This window comes from Adiantum capillus-veneris, chromosome 7, assembly GCF_014529385.1.
Source record: "Adiantum capillus-veneris isolate H3 chromosome 7, ASM1452938v2, whole genome shotgun sequence".
NCBI lineage: Eukaryota > Viridiplantae > Streptophyta > Polypodiopsida > Polypodiales > Pteridaceae > Adiantum > Adiantum capillus-veneris.
The window spans coordinates 161,474,682-161,487,866 of record NC_140937.1 but is presented as its reverse complement, the minus strand read 5'-3'; the positions used below and the strand labels follow the sequence as shown (position 1 = coordinate 161,487,866).

The 13,185-nt window shown below is 44.3% G+C and overlaps 1 protein-coding gene across 2 annotated transcripts in view; it reads right to left on the bottom strand.

Moving 5' to 3' along the window:
- The window catches only part of LOC147454951 (uncharacterized), a 110,782-nt gene that overhangs the window by 65,891 nt on the left and 31,706 nt on the right, over positions 1-13,185 (bottom strand). For both annotated transcript variants that reach the window (XM_086516779.1, XM_086516780.1), the window contains exons 6-7: positions 8,766-8,926; positions 8,588-8,660 (exon numbers count right to left, since the gene is read on the bottom strand). In XM_086516779.1, the coding sequence (XP_086372905.1) occupies positions 8,588-8,660; positions 8,766-8,926 (234 nt within the window). The remainder of the gene's footprint in view (positions 1-8,587; positions 8,661-8,765; positions 8,927-13,185) is intronic.

Below are 13,185 nucleotides of genomic sequence, written 5' to 3'. Positions count from 1 at the left end.
ATGAGCCATCCTTTTTCTGTACTAGGAACATTGGGAAGCAAAAGGGTGAAGAACTAGGCTGGATCAGCCCCTTCTCTAATAACTCCTCAACTCGGCTCATTATCTCTTTCTGTTGCGCCGCGCTAACCCTGTAGGGGGGTCCATTTGGTGGGCTACACAATGGCACCAAATCTATCCGATGGTCCTCAGGTCTCTCTGGCAGCAACTACGACAGTAATGAATCAGAAAAACGGTCACTAACCTCTCGCAAAAATGCTGACCTTTCTTTATCTAATACAGATAAATTTGACTAGCAATTATCTCAAACATCACGTGCAAAAATCAAGTATACACAAAGATGATTCTTATTACAGAAGTGATAGCCGAAGCGGATACAATAGGGACAAACTCCCCTTTGAGCTTTACATCCAAAAAATGAATTTTGCCCCTATGCTGAAGGGTGATCGTCTTCCCAAAGGCATCCAGCACGCCATGTACTCTGAACATCCACGGAATTTCAAGTAGCGCATAGCACCCTTCCAATGGCATGATATAAAATTCTTCTGTGTCTACATATGCCTGAATATGCAGACACAGCTTTCCAATAATGGGAGTAACACACACTGAGTGGCCAGGACAAAACAACCCTGCCCTCTGCCGTGTACCTCATCTCTTCAGTTCTGCTACCCTGCTTCATAGCTAACTCCGGTGAGAGAAAGTTTGCTTTGCCACCTGGATCAAAGAAGATGAGTGCCATCTGATCTCTAACTTTACCCCATGCTCTGCATAACTCGCTGGCATCTGTACAGGGACTGTCACCCACCATATCTGGCACCAAACCTGCCGTGGGTTTAGGCTTCTTACCTTTCTAGTCCTCTTTATCATCTGAATCAGCTGGTCTTTTCCTTTGTGGACAATTTGTAGCAAAGTGACCAGGCTGCTCGCATATAAAGCATTTATTTTCAACCATTCAGACCTTTTTCTCGAGCGACTTGCGCACAAAAGGCTTCCTTTTCTGTTTCTTTGACTCCGCTCCAGAAGTCCCGGCTGAATCCTTATCCTTGTTGATCTTTTCAAACCCCGGTGACGCTCTAGGAGCCGTTTTCACAAAGGGCTTCTTCGCTGAATTTTGCTTCTGCTCCCCTCCTTTTTCGTTGCTCCGAAACCCACTGTCCTCTCCTTTCAACAAGGCAAGACTAGAGTTAGCAATTTCCATGAGCTCGGTGAGGATAGCCACTCGGTTCTTGGTACAGTAGTCCCGAAGCCCTTTAGGCAGCCCACAATAGTACTTCTCTATCTGCTCTATCAATGGCAAAAATCTGTAGGAGGTAACTGAGAGTAACGCTTTACAAAACCTCCGATTGTACTCCAGCAAGCTCTTACAAGTAGCCGAAGTAAGCTAGTGCCAATCTGTTATGACGTCGGCTTCGAATTCATTTGACAGACAAGTAGATGCAAACATTTTCTTGAAGTAGACCCATGTGGCGGGTGCCTGTCCTTGTATTAACAATGTCGTCCACCATGTAAGCGCGTGGTCTTTCAAGAAAGTGGCAGCTTTCTTGACCTTAGAGGCCTCTGTAAAATTCCCTCTTGTATAAGCTGTATCAAACTGCTGGAGGAAAGTAAGAGCCTTTGCCTTATCCTCAAGGCCGCTAAAAGTACTAAACTTAACAGCTGCACCACCTTCTTTGTAAGCTTTCGGCTTTTCCAATGCCCCCAAATTGTTATAAGGAATTGTCTGCAACATGGGCACAGTAGGAATCATCGGCGCATATTCGCCATTGCATTTTGCGTCATAGGTGCCATATCTGGCTCCTGTCCAGAAAAACAAGCCATGCCAAAATTACCCTCTGGCACCCCAAACTGGCCCTGGCTGCTCTGAAAACCTTGTTGCATGCCGATGCTACCATACATGGGGTTTGGCATCGTGCCTTGCATACCCCCAAACATTGTTCGTGGCATGTACGGTTGGCTTCCAGCCGCATAACCAGCCATACTCTAGAACATAGATACACCCTCGAAATACCCAGGATGTACCGTGGGTGGTGGAAAAAATGGATGCATTGCTTGGTAACCAATTCCCTTTCCATACAAGAGAGCATGCTGGCTCTGAAAGGTGGCGGGTTGAACTAGCAAAGCCTGTAAAATAGGCGTCCTAACCACCTGTTCAAGGACAAGAGGAACTTGTTTTGGAGCCCCTAACTCCACAACATGCGAATGCTCCCTATCATGTTGGGACGCATCAAGTACTTGGACTCGAGGCTCAACAGGCTCTGTTCGCGGTGTAGGTTGCCTTATTTGTTGTGGCATAGGTGGCGCTTGCAAGAACTCCATAAACCTTGAGTTCTGCACCAGTTGCGAAAACACATTCACCGCGGCAACTAACAAAGTCTTGAACACATCATCCTCAAGCTGCCGAGTCATAAAGCCCTGCACTGAAGGAGCATTCACATCGAGAAAAGGTACAGACAGGGGTGGCCGTGAACTCTCACCAACCTCGAACACCATAGGAATTTCCTTCCTGTCCTGCGAAGAGGAACCCTCTTTCCATATGTCCTTCCCTTTGCCAGTCATAGTGTAATCCAGCGTTCTTGTACTATGTGTCTTTACCCAAAACAACCGAGGCTCACTTCTTCATTAAAAAGTGATTCTCTCCTGGCAACGGAACCATGAAACCGACCAGTAGAGTGGTGGACTTTGGCTTTCACACGAAATTCTTTTCTTTACTTTAGATTCTCACACACAGAGAACTTTGGAAAGGTAACCGGCAACACGAATTAGCATTTAAAGCACACGCGGCTCGGAATCTAGAATGCTACGAGCGGACACCGACAACCTGTAGGCTCCAAAATTGGCGCCCCTTTCGGTATTTCTTTATTCTTAAGGAGGGTAAATTACAAAGAAGAGTCCTAGGAATTCTTTACCTGTATCCAGCTAGATACCACTTGTTCAAGTAAAATTTCGGCAACATAACAACCCCAAAACATGCCCAAAAATAATTCCCCTACTAGAACTCACTTCCACTGACATAAACCCTCTGTTTTCTGCCCAAAAACAGAAAATTCAGCACGCTATATTCACTGGTTTTTGCCCTGTTTTCAGCCCTAAACAGTCCCTAAACTGTCCTCTAACAGTTAGGCATTGTTCCCCATGGTTCTGGCATCCGTACGGCTGGAAAACAGTCCAAATCCAGAGCATAACCAGCGCTCAAAACGCACCTGTACGGTGAGGTTATCACCCTCACCAGTGCCTGCTTTTGGAGCAACAGTTAGCTACTCCTGATCCTGCTCAAAGAGGCTCTTGCCTCAGCAAAAACGCATATGACCACACAGTTGTACATGAGTCAAATGAAGAGCCCTCTTGAGTGGCATCACATTACTGCACGTAGGGCAGAGAGAGAGCAGTGTAAGGTGTGCAGGACATGACTTCTTGTACTACACTGTACATGAGAGGGAAAGCTTGCAGTCAATAGCTCTTAACCTGTGACAGCTTGCAAATGAGGAATCTCACAACTACAAATCGAGCGCTAGCTCTTCTGCATGAGGAAAGTGCACCAAAAGGTGCCACTTGGCACATTTACAAGCAATTTCCTGCTTTGGGCTTCCCGCTTAAAAATCTCCCGAGTGGTTGCCCAATTGACTTTGCAACACAGTTCTAAAATGTTCCCCTTCTCATTTTGGAGGTAATGACGCGAACAGATTTTATGGTCCAAAATAGCAGTTTCCTAAACTTTAGGGGATGCTTACGTTGGACTCGCACTGGTCATCTGACCATCTATCCCCACTCGGACCGCGTCCAAATATGCAATGTAGCTTAGCTGTCGGGTACTTTCTTTTGGTGACCCCACCTTGGCATTGTGTCTTGATTGAGTTCACTTCCTAGTATCCACCAACTTGCTAAGTGCGACGGGGGGATCTACATGATCTTGAATTGAGCCTAGACATCCTTTTATTATAGTAGTTCCAGCGCCGACAACTTCCGGTCTGCGGATGAAACTACCGTTCACATTGGCCATACAATGTCCGACCATTTGCAACCATTTGCAACTTCAAAAAGAGGGTCTCAAAAATTAAACAAAAATCATTGGAAAGAAACCAACAACTAAGGTTAGCAGTTGCCACGTCCTTGTGACAAAGTTAACAGTTGCCACGTCCTCCTGACAAAAAATAGCGCTCAACACCCTTCAAAGTGGTATATATGCCGCGGTAGCCTGAAAAGGGTGGACAATGGCACTCTGTCAAAACCTTTTCCTTCAAAGGTTGTGCAACACACAGCATCGTTTTCCGTATCAAATAGCCGTCCCGTATGGAGTAGCCTGCAACTGTCTCTCCACAAATTATCCGATGAAAGATATTTGCAAAATCAGAATCTCTGGCGTACTGATCTACCATATCCTCGAAGCTTCAATGATGTATCGTGGAAATAGCCAAAACCAAGGGCTTTCTAGAGAACGCATGGACTATCTAGAAATGGAACTCTGACAAGATGTTAGCCCACCTCGTTTGCTTTTCCAAAAGCTGCTTCTGCGACAAGTAGTGTAAACTTTGATGGTCTGTGAAGATGGTGAAGTCGGCTCCGAGTAGAAAAGGTTGCCGATGAGTAAGAGCATGGATAACTGCCAAAAGCTCTTTCGCATAAATCTGTGCAACCCGTTCAGGATGTGAAAACATCCTGCTCTCGTAAGCTATGACATGGCCTTCTTGCATCAAGACTGCTCCAAAACTGCGACCACATGCATCACATTAAAATCAAAGGGGTTTTGCAAGTAAGGTAAAGCCAGTACTGGTCCGGTTGTCAACTTTTCTTGGAGAGTCTGAAAGGCTGCACTCTCTAACTGTCGCCAAGTAAAAGAAACCCCTTTCTGAATTAACACGTGCAAAGGAGAAGCTATCTCTGCAAATTTTCAATTGAACCGCCAATAATAGGAGCAGAATCCAAAAAGCTTCGAACTTCATGAACATTCTTCAAACCGGGCCAATCACAAATGGTCTCCACTTTGGCCAGGTTCATCTTTTCTGCTCAGACGATGCATCCCAAAAAGTGTCTCTCTCGTAAGAAAAACTCGCTCTTTTTCGCATTTAAAATCAGTTTATGTTGCTACAGTGTCTAGAATACTTGTAACAGATGGCGTTCCTGCTCTGCCTCACTCTTGGAGAAGACGATGATGTCGTCAAAGAAAGTGCCCACAAATGATCGATACTCTCTGAAAATCCTATCCTCATGTGGTTGAATCTAGGTGGAGCATTTGTAAGGCCAAATGGCATCACCAAATATTCATACAAACTCAAAAGACGTCCTAAAAGCTCTCTTGTAGACGTCCCTAGGAGCAATTGGGATCTGATGATAACCTCTCTTCATATCAATTCGGCTAAAGCAAGTAGAACCCTCAAGTCTGTCGAGTTTATCATCGATCCTCGGAATCGAGAATCTGTTCTAATTCATTATTTTTTTGGGCTTGGCTAACTCGATAAGGTGGCCGGTTAGGTGGTGTACTATCGGGAATCAAATCAATCGCATGATCTTTCGGACGTGCAGGAGGTAACTCTCTTGATAAGCCTTCAAGGAAACAGTCAGCCTAAGCTTGTAGAAATTCTTGTCGTTCCTTGTCGAGGTCATACATATTTGACATTTGATCATAATTCAGTTCTTTCAAGAAGATCGAATAAACACAAAAAAAAAACTAGATTTCATTAAGTGGGACGGACTCACCTTTCAGTTTTACATCAAGTACAATCTCTTTGCCCTTCTCATTCTTCAAGATGGCTTTCCTTGCCCTATAATCGACCACGCCATTGTTCTTGTGGAACCAAGAGATTCCTAGGAGGACGTCACACTCTTCCAAAAGCATGATGTAAAAGTCCTCGTGCCCGAAATACCCCTGACAATGCAAACATAGTTTGCCAATGACCAGGTGTAATTGCAACATCCCGTTCGGGTGCCGCTAGAACAGCCTCAGCCTATGGCCCCATTTCCTTGGCCGTAATTCCAAATCGAGCCGCCAATTCAGTTCAAATGGCCTTGGCTTCTCCATTAAAGAAGATAAGGGTTTCCTGGTCTCGCACTTTCCCCCATTCTCTGCAAAGTTCACTATTTTCATCATAGTAACAGGGAATGGCCGTTTTCAGGTCTCCGTTCCCCGTTCCCATTCTAAGTTTCCGTTCCGAATCCACGTTCCGTGTTTCAAACGTGAGTACCCGTAACAGGGAATGGCATTTTGTGGCAGTTGCCATTCCGCGTTCCCCGTTCCGGTTTCCCGTTCCTGGTAACTATGATTTTCATTCATTTGATCAGGATCAATGGTCCCTACAAAATCTGGTACCATTCGTGCTTTCATGTTTCCTTTTCTTCCGCGCTCTGTAACACTCTCACTTATCTTCTGGTGGTCCTCTGCTTCATCTTCTTTTGGAAAGTCTTGTCCAACTCTTTCTTCGAATACAGGTTCCGCTTTTATGCACTCGTATGTCCTTTCAGCTTTCCTCCTGACCTAATAAGAGAATCAATGGCCTCACGCCATCTCGAGTAAATCTAATCAATCGGGTAATTCTTTAGGTGTTTCGCAAATCTCGGGTCTCTACAGTATTTGATCAATCTTTTCACACACGTGTCAACCTGCAATTGACGCTTGTACTCCGCTCTCGCAAACTTCTTTGCCAAAAATTTGCCCCAAATCTTCATTCTTTTCTTAAATAACCGCGCCCGATTTCAACTTTTCTTTGCCTCCCCCCCGAAAAGTGTTATCTTTGTCAAATCCTCCGCGAGAACTTATGTGTAATCTGGGGTTCTTTATGGCTGAGGCCCTCTAAAACAGAGCGATGAAGACGGGAGAGCGCCCAATGCGCGATGAAGTAAGGCACCCCTTTCGGTATCTCTTTATCATTAATCATTGCTAGGTCCCGAGGGATCTGTGCTCTCAGACTCTTGTGTCCAAATGCTCCGCAGAGTGAGGCCCCAAGGCCACTTTTAAACGGGACAAGGGATGCCTGAAGCAAAGCCCCAAAAGCAATCAGTTCAAAAGCTTCAAGTCCCAAAAGCATCTGGCCCAAAAACTGGCCCCCAAAAGCTGCCAGTGCAAATCGCCGAATTCCGTACATTACCACCTCAGCAGCCAGCGTGAATCGCGGAGGTGTCCATATGCCCTTGCCACATCAGCACATCCACGTGATTTCTTTTTATATATTTCTTTCTCTTCTCCTTTCTTTTTTTTATATATGTGTCCCCTGGGCCCTATTGGACGGGACCCCATACGTTGTAAACAACTTATAAAATGGTCATTTTATCTATCTGGACATGCCACGTCATCATTTTGTGACAGCTTATCAAGCCTTTAATGTTTTGTGGCAAGAAATAAAATGAGCTTGCTTACAAAACCCGCCAATGAAGACCCAGAATATCATTTTCTTGTGGTGTTCTTGAAATTCTTGTACTGAAATCCATTGAAATAGATTCCCAAGGATTTTTCTCGCACATGCAATGGTTGGAGTGATCCTCGAGACTTTTGTTTTTTAAAGTTAGATGTTTGACAAACCAGACATCCATCAATATAGTTGTGTGTGGCACATGTCTCTTCGCAGTGTCGGCCTATGGAAGAAGCGTTCGAAAGCACTTAGAGTGGCTGCCCTTCCTCTCTATCCCTTTTCACAAAGAAGAGTAACAAAAGGTGAATATCCATTGAGAGATATCCATCCTTGATGCAGTAGTTTGGAAGTGAATCTCCTTGTAGCTTTGTCCATATTTCTTGCAAATCGGTTTCTTTTCCATAAGTGTTGTTCATGTCTTGAAAATCTTCATGATGGGCCTCCGTGATGGTAGAGATTCGAGGCACTCTAGACAATGCATCTACAACCACATTATGCTTTACAAGCCGATTAAAGATTTCATAATCAAACATTGATAGGAAATTTCTCCCATCTTGCAAGCTTTTCTTGTGAGTGCCTTTGAGTCTTAAAATACTTCAAGCTTCAATGGTCAGTTTTTCCAAGAAACTCATTACCTAAGAGGTAACGCTTCCATACCTGTGAAGCATCTACTACATCTAGCAGCACAGAGAGTATCTAGAAAAATCTGACCCCAACAACAGAGCCACCAAGATCCATCATACCATATGCCAGAAAGGCACAACTGATGGCAAGGAAAAAATACTATAAGGTCTCCTATGCCGCTCTTGATAGACTCAACAATACTATTATTTTTAGCAAGATTTATTGATTATCATCAAACTAGGATAAAAAGGCTACAAGCTCATGTTTTCAATCGCATAGCCCTTGTCTTCAACAAGTATCATGTCAATAAAATGCAATAGAGAGCAAGAAATGAGATCCTACTGCTCCAAGTATTCTTATCAAGAGCGGTCTTTGATAACTTTTAGAAAGATCTCAGTCACATAGAACTTGACAAAACCCCAAAAATTTCAAAACTAGAGTTCTTGACCAGAATGATTGTCAGCCAGTAGAAAGGCTAGTAAAGAGTCTACTCAGAGAATTACTAGGCTACTCCCAGAATGGCATGTTAACTTCCAGAAAAATCTAAATCCTAATAATGCAGTTAAACAATGGAATAAAGCTGCAGCTAATACCTATGAGCACCACAAAAACAACTCACGCAAGGATACCTTCTTCTTTCTTAAATCTTCAACCCCACCCAGGTAGTCATACAAGATCTCTTCAAAGGGATCATAAAAAAGCCTGCAGACAAGAACACTAACGTGACAACAAAATCGTAATTCTATTAAACATCTCTAGAATTAACCTCGTGACAGCAAGTCAAAGCCTAGAAAATGGAAAAATCACCCATTGATTGTAAAATCTCGTTTCATACTATTCTCCCAGCGCACACGATGACATTTGTCGGATGCAGTGAAACCCAATGCTGCCGCAGAATCAAGAATATTCTGGTAGCCTGAAAATTTAGTTTTTTCTGGAACCTTTGCCACCGTGTTGAAGCTAGATACCTTTCAAACACACAGAAAAAACACTTTGTTTAAGACTCCTACATGATAAAGTAAAAACTTACACATCTGAACCCATAGATATTACCCATATGCCATTCAAAATATCGATTAACTGTATGGTGGTTTGAGTGTATGTGCTAAACTGAAAAAGGATTTTCTTTTCCTTAAAAATCTTGATGGCACAGACCCCAAGAACAGATACTCAAAACCTCTTCTTGCTCAATATCCAGATCACAAACTTAACCTCCTTGCTGAATGCTCTACGCTGCCAATGGAAGAAGGTAAAATGCTGCTAAAGGCTCCTCTACGTGAGAGTAAGTGAATAGAAGAATGTGAGTGATGGCTAGCTATGGATAAGGGTGTAAAAAAGGTTTTCATAGGGGCTTATAGTACACAACAGGACGTGCTGGTTGCTGCCGATGCCGTCTCTACCGGCCACGCCTCCTGCTGCCTTCTGTTGCCTGTACAACTCACTTCTCTACTTGCCCGCAGTTTCCCCACCGCGCTGCTTCTTTCTTCCTCTACACCTACAGCAGTTGTCTATTCGGGTCTTGGTGGATTCACTCCCCTGTCGCATACAGCCTAGCCAGCACCATCGCAAGCCTTATCCACAGCCACCCTTTGCAGCGGGCTGCATTCAGCTGCAGGGCAGGCCAAGACCAGCAGTCAAGCAGGCTGCACGGCGGCGAATCTGTAGGCAACGCAATGGGTAGCAGGTATAGTTGAGGCCTTCAATGCGACAGATGTAGGAGGCTGAGTCGCTCGCGGCAGGTGAAGGTAGACAGCTGCAGCGGTAGACAAGCAAAAGAGGTCTTACCTTTTGTGTTACATGAAAAAATTACAAAGGACGTAGGCATTACACAAGCCCGTTGGCATCACAGGATAAACGGGAACTAGCATTGGACAAAACCCTGAAATATGACAATAAAAACAAACCGAAGGGGAAAAACCACGAGTGATATGAAGTTACAAAGATTGGTGATACATCAAAGGCTACAAAGGCTAGGGACAAAGGAGTGAAGGACTCTCGAACATCCAAACCATGCGGAACAACAAACCACAAATCTTCATCCACAAGATTGGACATTTGCAAGCATTTTGACATTCCTTTACGACTGTTAAGTCTATCTGAGAAGTAGTTACTACGCTCAGTTCAGGACCTTTCTCGTGTAGCAGTACCTTTCCTTTGCAGAGGTGGAGAACAGCAATTATTTACGATAGTTATCTGTACATAACTTTTAACTTGTGCTCCTACACAAGAAGTATATCCACATCTATCGACATTGGAACGCAAATCACGTCTAAGTAAGTTTTAGCTAAGGCTGTTGATACTAGTGTGATGCAATCCATTAACATTTCATGAAGCAGTGTGTAAATCCATACCACAAAGCAAGATGATAGCTGAATCCACGAAGTCCGAAGTCATGCATCAAACCCTAGCAATAGCTACAAAAACCTCTCTCGGATCAGATTACAGAGAGAGGTGCTCATGGGTACTACTACACATAGACAGTCACGGATTATCTTTCGCCGCCTAGTGCGATGAAAGAAGAGGGCTTACCTATCTCAATTAGAGCGTGATCTGTATCAATTGTTTATGAGTCAAGACTCTAGTGAGGCATGGAGGCTTCTCAATGAGCACTCTCCACCACCAGCCATCACTTCCACAGAGACATGGGGGGAATATGCTACATCTCTCTATACAGCACCGGGGCAGCCACCCTTGCCTGATGTAACAGACTTGGAGACTCCAAGTCGAGAATCTACCGCGACAGCACAAATAATCACTTCAACATAGTTCACAGTTCACAATTGATTCGACACTGGCCCGGCGGAGTTCCGTGCCTAGAGATATTGGCCCCAGAGACTGGCGCCCCTTTCGGTATTTCTTTTTATATTAGTCTGTGTTCAAAGTACATGAGTGCATGCAGGCGCTCACACTCAGACTCTACGTCCAGATGCTCTGAGTTGTGAGAGCCCTGCCTGCACATTTAAAGATTACAAGGGATGCTAAAAGCAGTGCCTCAAAAGCTGGTAATAATCAAAAGCTTGGTAAAATAAAGCAGGTTCAATCTTTTCACCTCTCAAGCCATTCTTGGCAATAAAGCAAAAGCTTTTTAAATAAAAGCTTTCTCTCTCTAAATCTTTGCGTAGAAAATAAAGCAAGACCAAAAGCTGCGTTGCGTAAAAAGCCAAAAAGCTGCCGTACAGAAATTCTGCCAACGTAATTTAAGGGACTGCCACATGTCACATGTCAGCGCTTTCTGGCATGTCTGTACAACGCACGCCACGTCAGCATTCAGGTGCAGCCTGCAAGAGTGTGTGTGTGTGTGTGTGTGTGTGTGTGTGTGTGTGTGTGTGTGTGTGTGTGTGTGTGTGTGTGTGTGTGAGAGAGAGAGAAGGTTATGCCACGTCATCCACTTTGTGACATACCCCCCTCTTGAAAACATTGTAATCGCCCTCCATTACGCCTGCAAAACAGACACAAGCCATAAACTGTCTTAGCAGACAATGCATGTTAGTACCAACACACTAGGAACACACATCTAGCACATGTACCAATCGACAGTCACATCACTAGACATCACAGGACATCACATGACAAACCACATTCAACATTCATTCAGATCTTAGACCATGATTCTTTGGCAATGCAATTAGCAATCGCATCTACATCCACTCGGGACCTCATAGATGCCGCTTGACTAACCCCTATTGCAACCATGTCTATTCGAGATCATTCATACCAAAATGTTGCAGCCATTTCGTCTATAAGTTGGCCTTGGCTCCTCCATCAAAGAAGATCAAGGCTTCTTGGTCTTTCACTTTGCCCCAAGCTCTACAAAGTTCTGTACTCTTGTCCAACGTGTTGGGATCGGTACCCACCCAATCTGGAACCAGTCCTGTTTTCACCTTGCCTTTTCTTCCAAGTCCCTCGGCTCCTCTCAAACTCTCAGGCCCTTCATCGTCCTTGTCGTTCTGTGACTTTTTAGGGCAATTCATGGAGATATGTCCAGTTTCCCCCGCATCCAAAACACTTCCCTTCCCTGATGTAGCGAGCTCTCTCCTAAGGAGAGAGTTTGGGTTGTGCATCTTTCTTTTCCGGGTTGCTCTTCCTCTTTCTATTTTCGTTTGTCGAAGTCTGTTCAGCCTTTTGCGTCATGATCCAATCTGTGGGGTAGGTCAAACTGCCTGAGTGAATGGCAAAACCCCGTTTCGCACGACTCATCAACTCTTGAATGGGAGCTGACTTTTCTTCTAAGCAGTGATCTCGGATCTCTACAAATAGACCCAAGGTAAACCACTCAATCTGTTCCTTGAACGAGATCTTCTTAAATGAAGAGGCTCGTAGAAAAGAGCTCCAGAATCTCTCGCAATAAGCGTCCACTGTATCCTTCTTGGTCATCCGAAGATGGTTCCAAGCAGTTCGTATATCGCGTTTATACTCTCGAGTCAGCCAAGAAGAAATAAAAAGCCTCTTGAATTTCAGCCATTTAACTTGCGTTGTCTTGTTTCATAGAAGCGTGGACCACCAAGTTCGAGCATTCCCCTTAAAGAAAGAGGCAGCTCTCCGAATCTTAGAGTGCTCTCAGTAACGCCCTCCCACGAAAGCGATGTCAAATTGCTGTACAAAAGACAAAGCCTTCGAGCATCTCTACACCCAGAAAACGTGTCAAATTTAATTGATTGTCCACCTTCCTTAAACTCTCAGACTTTCTTGCTTTTGTCTTCTAGAAAGTCACACTGGTTGGCTTTATAAAAATTCTTCTTCTTTGCATAAAATTTGTTGTCATGAGTCCGAACTGTCTAAAGACGAGTCCTCTATAGAACTGTCAATAACAGGGCGAGATTTAGACTTCTTTGCCTTTTTCTTGCCCTTTCCGAAGCGTTGCTTTTTGCTTCGCTTTTTGCCTTTTCTGTCTTCTTCGCTCTAGTCAGATGAGCTAGAAGAACTGTCAGAAGAAGAAGAAGAAGAAGAAGAAGAACTGGGTACTCCTTCAAATCGAACACGCTTCTTCTACTTTCTTGCCTTTTCAAAAATAGAGTGACGACTCAAATAACCCGGGAAGTCAGCGCCTTTCTTCTGCTTTTGCCCGTGCTTTTTAGCTTTGTTTTGCGAGTCAAAAAGCTAATCAATTCATGCATCAACCACCTCTTCTAGTTCTTTCTCTCTATATTTCTTGGGAGTAGGAGGTTTCTTGAGAGCAGGTTTGCGGGGTGGCTCCGTGGTCTGCCGCCACTGCGTGTGCACCTCATTG